This window comes from Acinonyx jubatus, chromosome C1 (assembly GCF_027475565.1).
Source record: "Acinonyx jubatus isolate Ajub_Pintada_27869175 chromosome C1, VMU_Ajub_asm_v1.0, whole genome shotgun sequence".
In the NCBI taxonomy this organism is placed as follows: Eukaryota; Metazoa; Chordata; class Mammalia; order Carnivora; family Felidae; genus Acinonyx; species Acinonyx jubatus.
Genome location: NC_069381.1, coordinates 87,130,065 through 87,146,050, shown reverse-complemented (window position 1 = coordinate 87,146,050; position 15,986 = coordinate 87,130,065). Strand labels below are relative to the sequence as shown.

The 15,986-nt window shown below is 36.9% G+C and overlaps 1 protein-coding gene across 1 annotated transcript in view; it reads right to left on the bottom strand.

Annotated features, from left to right (window-relative positions):
* Nucleotides 1-1,137: 1,137 nt before the first annotated feature.
* Nucleotides 1,138-15,986, bottom strand: part of AMY2B (amylase alpha 2B) — a 29,046-nt gene continuing 14,197 nt past the window's right edge. The window contains exon 11 of the mRNA XM_015063158.3: nt 1,138-15,023. Within this exon, the coding sequence (XP_014918644.1) occupies nt 14,834-15,023 (190 nt within the window). The 3' untranslated portion in view covers nt 1,138-14,833. The remainder of the gene's footprint in view (nt 15,024-15,986) is intronic.

Sequence of the window (15,986 nt, the reverse complement as noted above, 5' to 3'; positions counted from 1 at the left end):
TCTCCTGTATCAGCTTTTTACTAGAGGCGATGTTTTGGTTTTTATCTTCCTTATTCTTGTTTGCTTTTTCAATTAGTTTGACTCCAAGACCCAGAAAAATGTACTACACATTGGGAAGCATCTAGGCCTGCAAACAGTACCTCTAAAATATGTCCATATAGTATATCCAAAATTAAATCTCTATAAAATAAAACTGTATTTTTTGAGTGGAGTTAAGATGGTGGAGAAGTAGGGGAACCGGAATTCCCCTTGTCCCCATAGCTGTACTGAGGTCAGAACGCTTGGAGTACCCAGGCATAGAGGCTGCAGAGTGACAAAAAAATTTCCACAGGTGGAAAGAGACAACTTGGCAGGACAAGTTGCGTGTTTGTGAATTGGGAGAGATAGAAAGAGCAGCATAGTCATGGAGTGGGGGAACGATGTTGGTGGAGAAATAAAAGGAAGAGAAGGGAGGCTGTAGAAGTGTGGTATTGTATTTGGGTAAGAGAAAAACCTCTCTGGACCACAGACTGGGGAATGAAAAATACAAAGATACCAAGAAAGCCAGTTTCTACTTTGCAAACAGCCTTAGGAGCTACAGATTAGAGTTATCAGAGTTGCGTGGCTTTCTTCACACTGGAGCCGACCACGTGCGAGTGCCTGCAGAGGAGAGGAGTCAGCCCAGGGACCTCTTCACCAAATGCCACGCCTCCATGCTGGTAACTGCTTATCTACTGGAGTGAGATGGACACTGATGGAATCATACGGCCTCTTCTCCAGACGAGCACAGCCACTGGTTCCAGGCACCAACAGACAACTGTCCAGTTATTTTGTATGTTAGTCTGTTGTTGTTTTCTCTTTTCTTTTCTTTCCATCTCTTCTCTCTTCCCTTTTTTTTCCTACCCGCCCCCTCCTTTTTTTTTCTTTCATTTGGAATCAAGGTCATAGTTTATGATTTGATTTTTGGTCAATTCCTATTATTATACATCCTTTTTGTTCCCTTTCTCTGTCCTGGTTGTTTGTTTAAAATCATTTTTATTCTATTCTTTTTACACATTTTCTGTATCTCCTTCTTCTTTATTTTCCTCTCTCTCACTCTCTGGATTAAGACTTACAGTTTCCCTGATTCCCTGTCTTGTTTTTGTTTTTTCTTCCCCCCCCCCCCGCTCCTTTGATTTTTCTCTTTGTACCAGATAAGTGTTCCCCTCCAACATACACTTTTTTCCCTTTTTTCCAGGGTTACTGCAATGAAAAAATCAAAGCACACCTGGTGAAAGGTCCAAACAATCCCCACTGTGAGCAGTGGGATAGAATAGCCAAAGACACAACAGAGTGCATGCAACACATTCCAAAAACACTTCTTGAAGTGCTAGGCCCTGGAGAGAGGATGACCCCTTTTTAATATAGTAGTACTCACAGGTGTGGGACACATAACAAGCTATTAAAACACATAAAAGACAGAAATCGGAACACAGGGAGATTTGGGGAGAATGGAGTATCTCTGGATAGAAAGGAAGCTCCACATTCCTTCCCTATACCACATCCTATGCATCTCTTCTATCTGGATGTCCTTATCATATCCTTTAATGAACTGGTGAACAGAAATAGTCTTGGAATATGAAAAAGAACACAACAACTGAGAAACTTTTAGCATGACAAAAAGCGGCCATTGGACCATCAAGAACCCAAGTATTTTACCCATTTGAATCACTTTTGCTTTTGGAGCAACGGGACACTGAGGTAACTAAGACACAGTCTATCATAAATACAGTTGTGTCTGATTCCTCCTAAGCCATCCATAGCAATGTCAGAGTAAAGAACCTCCTTTTGGAGGAGAGGCCAAGATGGCGGCACAGCATGGAAGCTTTTTTTGTGTCTCTCAACCCTGAAACACAGCCAGATCAACAATGAACCATCTGGCACACCTAGAAAACTGATCTGAGGATTAACACAGCAATCTGTACAACCTGAACCACAGAACTTGGCAGGTACACGGCACGGAGAGGTGAACCAGCAGGGAGAGAAGCCACAGAGGGCAGGGAGCTGGTTTTGCTTGTGGAGAGAGGTTGGAGACAGGGGAGGGGAGAGTATGGGAAAAGCACCCCCCCCAAAAGTATCTGGAGAGAAAGTGGAAAAGTGGAAACAGCCACAGGGACTCAACAAAAAAGGGATAAAGGAGAAAGGAGAGGGTTTAAATTTCATTAAGACTATACACAGGGAGCGCAGAGTCTGAAACTCCACAGGTTGATACCTGGCGGTGCTCTGGTGGGAAGGGCAAATCCCTAGGAGCAGAGAGCAAGCTCCAAGGGGTCCATGGGCCACTGGGGAGTGGTACTTCCCCTGCAGGGAGGACATTTGGTAGAGGCTGTGAGGCCACCCCACAGGCAAAGGTCCCAGCAGACACCAGAGAACAAACACATTCACTGGTGTTGGAATAAGGAGGTTAATGAAGAAGCCTGGCACTAGATGGTGTTGTGATTTTCCATAACGCCTGAAATGCTGCTGTTACAAAATCACACGAACTTTTTCTGGGGTGGGCTGGCACCCAGTCACAGTCTCTGGGTACCAGCAGCAGCGCAGTCTCACCAACGTTCCTGGGGGCAGGCTGGCACCTGGTCATTGCTCAGTTAGACCCTCCCCCAGAGGATCTGAGCAGCAGTTCCTCAGAAGTGAGGGATTGAAGGAAGGGGCCAACATGGAGGAGAAGTAGGGGGATCCAAAGTTCCCATGTCTCTCAAACAAAGCCATGTTGACACCAAAGAATTTTGAAACCCAAGAGTCTGGGAGGAAAAGAGGCAGATTGTTTCCAGGGACCCACCTGGACAACCTAATGGGCCACAGGTGGGGAACCTTCAGGGAACGACAGCAGGCCCACAATAGAGGCAGGACCCGCCTACAACAAACCACGTCCCTCCGCACCTGGTAACTGTGTATCTATGAGAGTGGGATTGACACCGATGAACCAGACAGCCCTCCTCCAGAACAGCATGGTTGCATTGTCTGGTTTAATTCTCAGACAATTCTTATTATATAGATATATTCTTCCTTCCTTTTCTTCTTATCTCTTCCCTCCTCTAGCCTGGTTTCTCTGGTTGTTGTTTGTTTAAGCAGACATATTTAATCTATTCTCTCGATACATTCTACATATCCATATTTATTTTCCTTTCTCTCTCTCTGGATTAAGCCATATGGCTTCTCTACCTGGTCAATTTCTATTTTTTCTTTTTCCTGTCCCTGTCATTTCTCTCTTTGTATGGGATAAGGCCTCTTCCATCAGCACCACTTCCACCCTGTTTGTACTTGTAGCTGGTGTTTCTGGTTTTTTGTTTTGGGGGTTTTTTGAGTGTTTGCATGTGTGTTTGTTTGGTTTTATTTTTTGTTTGTTTTTTTTTTGTTGTTGTTGTTTTTGGTTTTTTTTGTTTGCCTGTTTTCCTTTCCAGGGCTACTTCAACGAACAAATCAAAGCACACCTGGTGGAGGGTCTAAAACATCACTACAAGTAGAGAGATAAAGTAACCCAAGTCACAACAGTAGACAGCAAATAACTCACTCCAAAAAACACCTCCTGAAGGGCCAGGCCCTGAACAGTGCATGACCCCTCTTTAATATAGTAGTGCTCGCAGGTGCAGGACACATAACAAGGTTTTAAAATGAATAAGGAACAGAAAACTAGCCAAAGTGATGAAACAGAAGATTTCTCCTCAAAAGAAAGTCCAGGAAGAAATGACAGCTAAATAATTCATCAAAACAGATATAAACAATGTAACTATTGAACAGGAATTTAGAATAATAGTCTTAAGATTAATTGCTGAGCTTGAAAAAAGCATGGAAAACAGCAGAGAATCTATTGCTGCAGAGATCAAGTAACTAAAAAAATAGTCATGATTAATTAAAAATGCTATAAATGAGATAAAAAATAAATTAGAGGCGGTGACAGAGAGGATTGAAGAGGCAGAGGGGAGAATAGGTGAAATAGAAGATAAAATAATGGAAAAAGATGAAGCTGAGAAAAAGAGAGATAAAAATATTCTGGATCATGAGAGGAGAATTAGAGAACTAAGTGATTCAATGAAATGGAACAATATCTGTATCATAGGAGTTCCAAAAGAAGAAGAAAAAGAAGAGAGAGAGAGAAAGGGGCTGAAGGTGTACTTGAATAAACCATAGCTGAGAACTTCCCCAGTCTGGGGAAGGAAACAGACATTGAAATTCAGGAGGCACAGACAACTCCCTTCAGATGTAACTTGAATCAATTTCTGCATGACATATGATAGTGAAACTGGCAAAATACAAAGATAAAGAGAGAATTCTGAAAGCAGCTAGGGATAAACAGGTCTTAACCTACAAGGGTAGACACATAAGGGTAGCAGCAGACATATCTACTGAAATTTGGCAGACCAGAAAGGAGTGGCAGGAAATTTTCAATGTGATAAAAAGGAAAAATATGCAGCCAAGAATCCTTTATCCAGCAAGCTTGTCATTCAGAATGGAAGGCGAGATTAAGGTTTTCCCAAACAAACAAAAACTGAAGGAATTCATCACCACTAAACCAGCCCTACAAAAGATCCTAAGGGGGACTCTGTGAGTGAAATGTTGCAAGGACCACAAAGTACCAGAGACATCACTACAAGCATGAAAGCTACAGATAACATAATGACTCTAAACTCATATCTTCAAATAATAACACTGAATGTAAATGGACTAAATGCTCCAATCAAAAGACACAGGGTATCAGAATGGATTAAAAAAGAAAAAAAACCAAGACCCATCTACTTGCTGTCTACAAGAGAACCATTTTAGACCTGAGGACACCTTCAAATTGAAAGTGAGGGGATGGAGAACTATCTATCATGCTACTGGAAGTCAAAAGAAAGCTGGAGTAGCCATACTTATATCAGACAAACTAGACTTTAAATTAAAGGCTGTAACAAGAGATGAAGAAGGGCATTATATAATAATTGCAGGGTCTATCCATCAGGAAGAGCTAACAATTATAAATGTCTAAGCACCAAATTCGGTAGCACCCAAATATATGACAATTAATCACAAACATAAGCAATCTTATTGGTAAGACTGTTGTAATTACAGGAGACTTTAATACTCCATTTATAGCAATCGACAGATCATATAGACAGAAAATCAATAAGGAAACAATGGCCCTGATTGATACACTGGACCAGATGGACTTGACAGATCTATTTAGAACTTTTCATCCTAAAGCAGCAGAATACACATTCTTCTCGAGTGCACATGAACATTCTCCAAGATAGATCACATACTGGGTCACAATACAGACCTCAATAAATATAAAAGAATTGACATCATATCACACACACTTTAAGATCACAATGCTATGAAACTTGAAATCAACCACAGGAAAAAGTCAGAAAACCTCCAAAAGCATGGAGGTTAAAGAATATCCTACTAAAGAATGAATGGGTCAACCAGGCAATCAGAGAAGAAATTTAAAAATATATGGAAACAAATGAAACTGAAAATACAACAATCCAAACCCTTTGGGATGCAGCAAAGGCAGTCCTAAGAGTAAAATACATTACAATCCAAGCCTATCTCAAGAAACAAGAAAAGTCCTCAATACAAAATCTAACAGCACACCTAAAGGAACTAGAAGCAGAACGGCAAAGACACTCCAAACCCAGTAGAAGAAGAGAAATAATAAAGATCAGAGCAAAAATAAACAATATAGAATCGAAAAACAAAAAACAAAAACAAAAACAAAAAACAAAAAACAGTAGAACAGATCAATGAAATCAAGAGTTGGTTGTTTGAAAAAAATAAACATAATTGATAAACCTGTAGCCAGGCTTCTCAAAAAGAAAAGAGAGGACCCAAGTAGATAAAAGCATGAATGAAAATGGATTTATTACAACCAATCCCTCAGAAATACAAGCAATTATCAGGGAATACTATGAAAAATTATATGCCAACAAACTGGACAACCTGAAAGAAATAGACAAATTCCTAAACACCGACACACTACCAAAACTCAAATGGGAAGAAATAGAAAATTTGAACAGATCCATAACTAGTGAAGAAATTGAATCAGTTATCAAAAATCTCCCAACAAATAAGAGTCCTGGACCAGATGGCTTCCCTGGGTAATTCTACCAGATTTTTAAAGGGTTAACTTTTTAATACTTATCCTTTTCAAGCTGTTCCAAAAAATAGAAATGGAAGGAAAACTTCCAGACTCATTCTATGAAGCCAGCATTACCTTGATTCCCAAACCAGACAGAGACCACACAAAAAAGAAGAATTACAGGCCAATGCCCCTGATGAACATGGATGCAAAAATTCTCAACAAGATACTAGCAAATCGAATTCAACAGCACATAAAAAGAATTATTCACCACGATCAAGTGGGATTCATTCCTGGACTAATAGGGCTAGTTCAATATTCACAAATCAATCAATGTGATACATCACATTAATAAAAGAAAGGATAAGAAACATATAATCCTGTCAATAGATGCAGAAAAAGTATTTGGCAAAATAAAGCATCCTTTATTAATAAAAACCCTCAAGAAAGTTGGGATAGAAGGAACATACCTTAACATCATAACAGCCATATATGAAAGGCCCACAGCTAATATCATCCTCAATGGAGAAAAACAGAGCTTTCCCACTGAGATCAGGAGAGCTTTCCACCTGAGAGGAATTTCCACTCTCACCACTGTTGTTTAAGATAGTGTTGGAAATCCTAGCTTCAGCAATAAGACAACAAAACGAAATAAAAGGCATCCAAATTGGCAAAAAAGAAGTCAAAATTTCACTTTTTGCAGATGACATGATACTCTACGTGGAAAATATGAAAGACTCCTGAACCCAAAAACTTCTAGATCTGATACAGGAATTCAGCAAAGTCGCAGGATATAAAATCAATATATAGAAACCAGTTGCATTTTTAGACACCAATAATGAAACAACACAAAGAGATATCAAGGAATTGATTCAATTTACAATTGCACCAGGAACTGTAAAATACTAGGAATAAACCTAATCAAAGATGTAATGACCCTATGCTGAAAACTATAGAAAGCTTATGAAAGAAACTAAAGAAGACACAAAGAAATGGAAAAACATTCCATGCTCATGGATTAGAACAACAAACATTGTTAAAATGTCAATACTGCCCAAAGCAATTTACACATTCAATGCAATCCCAATCAAAATAGCACCAGCATTCTTCACAGAGCTAGAACGCACAATCCTAAATTGTGTATGGAACCACAATAGAGCCCAAATAGCCAAAGTAATGATGAAAAAGAAAACCAAAGCTGGAGGCATAAAAATCCTGGACTTTAGACTGTATTACAAATCTGTAAGCATGAAGACAGTATGATATTGGCACAAAAGCAGCCACATACATCAATCGAATAGAATAAAGAACCCAGAATTGGACCCACAAACATATGGCCAACCAATCTTTGACAAAGCAGGAAAGAACATCCAATGGGAAAAAGACAGTAACTTTAGCAAATTGTTCTGGGAAAACTGGACAGCAATAAGCAGAAGAATGAAACTAGACCACTTTCTTACACCATTCACAAAAATAAATTCAAAATGGATGAAAGATCTAAATGTGAGACAGGAAACCATCAAAACCCTAGAGGAGAAAGCAGGAAAAGACCTCTCTGACCTCAGCCGTAGCAATTTCTTACTTGACACATCTTCAAAGGCAAGGGAAATTAAAACAAAAATGAACTATTGGGACCTCATCAAGATAAAAAGCTTCTGCACAGGAAAGGAAACAATCAACAAAACTAAAAGGCAACCAACAGAATGGGAGAAGATATTTGCAAATGACATGTCAGATAGAGTTAATGTCAAAAATCTGTAAAGAACTTACCAAATAAACTCAACACCCAAAAACAAATTCAGTGAAGAAATGGGCAGAAGACATGAATAGACACTTTTCCAAAGAAGAATCAAGATGGCAAACAGACATGTAAAAAGACGCTCAACATCACCCATCATCAGGGAAATACAAATCAAAACCATACTGAGATACTACCTCACACCTGTCAAGTGGAACAACTTAGGAAATGACAGATGTTGGCGAGGATGTGGATAAAGGGGAACTCTTTTGCACTGTTGGTGGGAATGCAAACTGGTGCAGCAGCTCTGGAAAACAGTGAGGAGGTTACTCAAAAAAGAATTATGCTATGACCCAGCAATAACACTAGTAGGAATTTATCCAAAGGATACAGGAGTGCTGGTTTGTAGAGGCACATGTACCCCAGTGTTTATATCAGTGCTATCAACGAAAGCTAAATTATGGAAACAGCCTAAATGTCCATCAACTGATAAATGGATAAAGAAGTGGTATATGTATACACAGTGGAATACTACTCAGCAATGAAAAAGAATGGAATCTTGCCATTTGCAACAATGTGAATGGAACTGGAGGGTATTTTGCTAAGTGAAATAGGCCAGTCAGAGAAAGACATACCATATGTTTTCACTCATATGTGGAATTTGAGAAACTTAACAGAAGACCATAAGGGAAAGGAAGGAAAAATAAGTTACAGAGAGAGAGGCAAACCATTAAGAGACCCTAAATAGAGAACATACTGAGGGTTGATAGGGGTGGGGAAAATAGGTGATGGGCATTGAGGTGCTGTACATGTGATCAATCACCGGAGTCTACTCCTGAAGCCCAGACTATACTATATGTTAGCTAGCTTGAAAATAAATTATTAAAAAAACATTAAAAATATTAAAAAAACAAACAAAACAAAAAATACTGTATTTTTCTGAAACATTCTCTTTCTAAGAAAAAATACTGAAATATTAGTCCTTTTTCCCACCCTTTCTAGGCCTTTTTGTTAAATGCATACACATTTCTTTATTGGTTTTTTTACTTTTAGAACAAAAAGCAGAAAATATAGCAATTGCTTTTGTTCTCAAATGAAAATTATAGAAGTTTATTTTCATTGAAGTGGGATTTTACTGGATAGAATTCCATTTTTTAATTTTAAAACATATTAATACTCATGACATAGGGAAGCATTTTTTTTTATGAACTTTCTTCTACTAAGCCAGCAGTATTGTAAAAATCATTAGTTCCTGGCAGATTGAGGGGCTTTGTGTAGTTTTATAGTATGCTTGAGGTGTCACTTGATTGACAGTTAAATCAAGTGATAGTTCTATTATTTCTATCCCCAATGACATAAAAATAGTAAGCAGGAAGCAGGTTGTCATTCAAAACCAATTATTTCAACATATGACAATAGAAGTCTGGAGTGACGACTGACAAATACAGGTTCATGAAAATCTTAAACCATTCAAAGACTGGCAGACCTATATGAAAGTGGACTGAAGAATTCAGTTTTGTTTAAACTGCATAGCTGGGAGCTGGTGTGAGGAGGGAAGCAAGCCAAAAAGGTAACATACAGTAAAACTTAATAAACTAATTCTGTATTAATATAAGGAATGATAGTTTCTACAATTTCATTATCTTGCATAGATAGTGATATCCTTTATATTCACAAATATCATTGCTGGTGTCAATATATCAAATCTAACAGGAAAATCCTGACAGAAAATGCATTCTGTTGTTAGTTTTACTCTACCTTTTCAACCTATTTTCCATTAGTATCCCATGAATCCCCCGCTCTCCAGCACTAATCAACTGATATTTTAACTGCCATACAGTCTTCAGTCCCTTGTGCTTCTGCCATACCTTTTTTATTCTTGATATATCCCTCCCTCCTTTCTCTTTCTTACAAATCCTCTTTATCTATATGAAGACCTTCCTTTTCCATCAAGCCTTCTCAGACTATTTCAGCACATGCGTTATCGCCCTCCTTTGAAATCAAACAACCTACTATCCACAATTTATTATGCATAACTTTAACTATTTTTCTCTAGTTTCTTTAATGTATCATATAGTTATATTTTTTCCCAATGATACTATATACTTAAACATGGATAATATATTTCAAAGTACCTAAAAGAGTGCTATGCACTTAACTAATATGTTACATTGATTGACGTGCATTTTGTTTATTACATAGAGATTTGTTGAATCTTTATTTGTAGCTCTTATAGCACATGTGAGATTATAATACACAAAGCTGAGGCTGAAGTTTCTCATAGAAGAATTCCTACAGAGAGAACCCAGAACTGAATTAGAAACACTATAGTCAAGATAAGAATTTTCTGTCGACTTTCAGCCAACGGCATATAGGTTGAACCTGGCAAAATTTCACATTAGTATAGATGTTACTTTCTGCTCCAATTCCAATGTTTTGTGGGTTCCCCCCCTGTTTGAGTTAGATTTTAGGCAAATATCAAGTTGCCAGCCCTCAGCATTAAGAGACATATCTTTACTGAAGAGATAAAGAAATGTGTATTTAACCAGAAATAGTGGTTAATATATTATATGTAATTTCTCATTCAATACACCAAACAAAAAAGCAGATACTAGATTCATTTTGCAGGTGAGGAAACTTGAGTTTCAGAGAGGTGTTTTTAAAATGTCCCTTGAATTGATTATGAAAATATAATGATTTCATGACTCCAAACAGATCCTTAAAAATATCAAAGAAAAAATAATGAGTTGGATTTGACAAATTTACAATTATAGAGAAATAATAAGTATCACCTTTTATTCTAGTGTAAGTGGTGCTGTATGAACCTAAACCCTTTCAACACACCTATTTTTACCTAAGTAGGTTATGTGAGTGGCTCTAAGCCACACTTTCTCCCCCCCGAGAGTTGAAATTCAGTTCAAGGACAAAAAAAAACAAACAAACAAGCAGACTGTGTATTTGCTCATCTGTTCCATTTCTTGGGAAAGACCTTTAAAAGTCTTTTAATATATCACTTACCCTTCTGTTTTTGTTAAGCACTGTTTTTATTGGAGTTCTTAGATGATTTCTTCTAAAACCTTAGGATTTTCTGCAACAAACTATAAGCTACATCTGATATATCTAGATTTTTCTGCTTTATATTTACTTTTTTTTAGAAACATAAAAAAAAAAACAAGAGAAAAATTGAGATTCACTCAATAAAATTAGCCCTGAGTTAAACCCCTGAAATTTTTTTCCACTCACTTCCAAATTGGAAGAAAGAATTTATTTTAACATATCCGTAAGAATAAAATACAAATCCTCAAAAACTTTGATTTAAATACTTAGATATTTTACTATCATTTGCAAAACCTGTCTCATTTATCTCTTACATCACAGAAAGTGATCTCTTTAGAGATCTGGTTTATTGAACGTAAGTGTCTTTTTGGAAGCTCTTATCATGTATTGGTCTAGCATCTAGATATACTTTATTTGGAAGTTTAATGATAATAATAATGATACTAATAATAATAATGTTGACATTACTCTGGAAAGTCACTTATCTTTTCTCAATCATTCTTTGTAATCATATTCTGTGATGATGTTTAGTGGTTCACTTTTAACGTGGAAGTGAAAGGCTAACCGTGAAAAATAATTTTTCAACATAGTTATTTTCCCTTCCATGAAAAGAGAAATAACTCAATGTTCACATGAAGAATTGCCTCAATACATAAAATGAAACATCTAAAGGAAGAAACTGTTAACAAGTTTCTTGGTATGAGAAATCACTAAGTACATAACATAAGTGGATTTCAAATGTATTATATCCTGATCAGTGTGGCATCATTTTCCCCGTGTCAAGAATATTAGGTTGGAGACTTCTGGGTGCCTCAGTAGATTAAGCGTCTGACTCTTGATTTTGGGCTGAGGTCATGATCTTGCAGCTTTTGAGTTCAAGCCCTGTATTAGGCTCTGCACTAACAGTACAGACAGAGCCTGCTTGGGATTCTCTCTCTCACCCTCTCTTTCTGCCCTTCCCCTGCTCTCACTTGCTCTCTCTCTCTCAAAATAAATAAATAAATTTTAAATAAAACTTTAAAAAGGAATACTAGGTTGATATAACAGGGGCATAGCTAACAAAAAAATTGACTGCTCTTATAACTTAAAGATCTTGAAAGCATATGAATTTTAGGGTTTTTTTTCTATTTCTTGAAAAAATGCCATTGGAATTGTGATGGGAATCTTATTGAATCAATTGACCACTTTGAGTAGTATGGACATTTTTTTAGATGTTCATTTATTTATGTTGAGAGAACAAGAGTGCAAGCAAGGGAGAAGCAGAGAGACACAGAGAGAATACCAAGCAGGCTCCACACTATCAGCACAAAGCCTGATGCAGAGCTCAATCTCACAAACTGTGAGAGCCAAAATCAAGAGACGACACTTAAGCAACTAAGCCATCCAGGTGCCTGGGTAGTATGGACATTTAACACTAATTTTTCCAAACCAAGAACACAGGATATCTTTCCATTTATCTGTGTCTTCTTCAATTTCTTTCTTTAATGTCTTATAGTTTTCAGCATATAGAATTCTTCCACCTACTTGGTTAAGTTTATTCCTAAGGATGTCATTGTTTTCCAGGCTATTACAAATGAGATTGCTTTCTTAATTTTTCTTTTTGAAAGTTCATGTTAGTGTATTGAAATACAACTGATATTTGCATGCCTAATTTGTATCTTGCAACTTATTAAATTTATTAGTTCTAACAGTTTTTTTGGTGAAGTCTTCAGGAGTTTCCATATATAAGATTATGTCATTTGCAAACAATTTACTTATTTTCTGATTTGGAAGCCTTTTATTTTTCTGTCTTGCCTTATTTCTCTGGCTAGTACTTCTAGTAGTATGTTGAATAGAAGTGGTAAGAATGGGCATCCTTGTGGGGAATAAACTTAGAAATTCCCTGGGCTTACATCAATGGGTTAACAAGGCAAAAAGAAATAAAAAGCCATAGGATGCTCACACCTGAGTTTGGGTAAATAAGATTGGCACCCCAGGAATAAGGAGGCTAAAGGCACCAAAAATAGGGAGGTGCAAAGGCATGCCAGAATAGAGACAGGGTGCAGAGCACCCAGAATAGAGAAGGAGGGGCAAGGGCCCCAGAGGCGTGCAAAGACACCCAATACAAAGGTATATGAGGTAAGCGAGATTAGACGTTCAGGGAAGAAGAGCCCCTCAATTTAGTACTATAGCAAAAAGCTGCTTTCACAGGAGGAAAGGACCAAGTTAGGTAAACAGGTAAGTTGCCCTATAGACTGCTGTGCTGCAGGGGAAGCAGCCCAGAGCAGAAATGATTAACAAAAGAAAAGGTGCCTTGTTAACTCTGAGGTTATTCCCCCTATCTTCCTTATCCCCTAGGCTAGCTACAATAAACAGACATGGGGCCTCCTGGCTGCGTTAACAACTGCCCATCTGCCCATCTGCCTGGCGCCAGGATTTTGTTTTATATTGACCCAAATCCTAAACACCGTATACCTTCAAAACCCCCCTTTTCCCTCACATCCCCAAGTTAATGTTCCCAGTTTTTTTGTCTTTTTGTGCATGCCCATCATGTTTGTAAGCCTTCTGATCTTAGTAAATACAGGGCAAGGACCCTTATTCGGGGCTGTTGTCTTTTCCCAGATATTAGCCATCTCTCGGTTTTCATTCTCTTGTCTTGCTAGACAAGAAAGAACTTTAGACCCATAGTCTATGACACATCCTTTTCTTGTTCCAGATTTTAGAGGAAAAGCTTTCAGCTTTTCATGATTGAGCATGATGTTTGCTGTAGGCTTGTCATATATGGCTTTTATAATGCTGTGGTGCATTCCTTCTATACCTAATTATTGAGAGATTTTATCATAAAAAGATGTTGAATTTTGTCACATACTTTTTTGCTTCTATTGAAATTCAATGACATTTATGACCTAACAAATCAGGGTTAACCAGGAATTAATTTAATTTGGGAAGAACTGGGGAGGGAGTCATTGATTTGTTAGTTGGAAGACATGTAATCTGAGGGGAGTAATCTAAGCAGAAAGGGAAATATTACTAAATCAGAAGAGAAAGAATAATGAAAGAAAGAAATTTCCCCACAAGATAAAAAAGGAAATGGTATTATTAACACAAGTGAGAAGAATGGCCTTTGGTAGAATGAAGTACACTTTCTTCATTATGACAGGCAGGAAGAAGAAAATAACAGGGGCAAGTACAGATAAATTTACAGGTAAAAAGAAGAGACAGATTCACAATTATGGTTTTATTTTATCACTCAAGCATAAGGAAAACAACTGAGAGTTATAAGACCCAGATGAGATCCTTACCAAATTACACATTTAAAGTCAAGGTGAAGGAAAATGAATAGCTAGAGGATCAGGAAAAACATCCAGAGCATATGGTGTAATGAAAGTCCTAAATAAATAAATAAACTCATACTGGGGGTTAGGAGATGAAAGAAAACACACACACAAAAACATCAAGTTAAAGACATTACAAAGAGAAAGAGAAAAAAATACAGAAAGAATATTCCTGGGAGCTCCATACAATTAAGAATGATACCTTGCATAATTTAAGTTTTTAACTTATTAACTGTAAAAGGGCTTTCATACTGTTAAAACCACTCAAGTGTTCTAACTCTGTATGGGAATCATCATTAAATCAACTATCCCTAACTAATTCTTAGAAATACTTGATGGAAGAAATACAGAAATACATACTGGGCAAATGGTGTTAATGGCAACAAACATATTTATCAAGATGCCTCTCTGAATTCTTAGAAATTCTTTTGACAAATAAGTCATCATAAGTCTTCTAAAATATAACATGATGTTGATTGTGGCTACCTTATAATTATGTATGATTTGTATGCTTTTCTGAGTTTTTCAAGTTGGTTACTTATAGCTTTTACCAAAAATTAATGAATTATAAGAATACAAACACACACACACACACAAAGAAATACACTTGGTTTTTTCTCTGATTATGTGTATTTGCTTCAAATTTTATAATTTAGATTCAGCATGAATTGCAATAAATGGATCTTCAGCAGAGTTACTAACAGAAAAATGAGCATTGCCATCCCCAGAAACATAAATTTTAATTCCTGTACAATTGCCATCAATTTTATCTCCAGAAATAACATCACAATATGTGCCAGCAGGAAGACCAGTTTGCAAAGTTAAAGATAATGGCCTGCAAAATAAAATTTAAGATTTAACTTGAATTCAACAGAATGAAAAGCAAGAATTCAGACTATCTCTAAAAGGTTAACTTTGTGCTGTAGAACTCTAAGCAAAGTCTCAGTGAGAAGAAAATCCAAATACAAAAACCTCTCCAGTAGATGTGAACAGTTTTCCAGGACTAAAAGTAATCTTACAAAAGATTTACTAATTCCCTAGTCAATAGTGAATATTACCACAAAATTAAAGTTGAGGAATATCAGTGAAGATTTGAGTGAATTATCACCCTTCGATAAAAGCAATTCTTGTGGTTAACACAAATCTTTTAAATTTGTTCTCATCTAAACTTAAGAAAATAATAATTACTTTCAAAAATTTAAATTTGATTATTTCTTCAAAAATATTTTTCACAAGAGGCTAAAATGAATTTGGGCTGGAGATAAAAATAATCTTGGATTTTGTGAAGTATATGGTTTTAAATATAACGCTGTCTCATAAATTTATGGGGCACCTGAGTGGCTTAGTCAGTTAAGTGAATCTTGATTTTGGCTTAGGTCATAAAAGACTCTTGACTTTAGCTCAGGTCGTGATCTCACTGTTTGTAAGATTAAGCCACAAGTCCAGCTCCTCACTGACAGAGTGGAGCTTATTTGGCTGTCTTCTCTCTCTTTGTCCTTCATCCCATTCACATGTGCGCTCGCTCTCTCTCTCTCTCTCTCTCTCTCTCTTTCTCTCTCAAAAATAGACAAACATTAAAAAAAAAGAGGTCTCATAAATTTATTTTGCTTCTCCCATCCAGAAAAGATAGAAATGAAAGGACTAGCCATGGCTTCTTTTGGTAAGAAAGAGATATACTCAATTTATTTTTTTGTCAGCAAAATATAATTTAAGCTAGAATGAGCTAAGCATGAGTGAAAGTTGGCCTTGGACTGAGACATTTCAATTGCTTAAAAGACGTCTTCTAAGCTATAGTTCT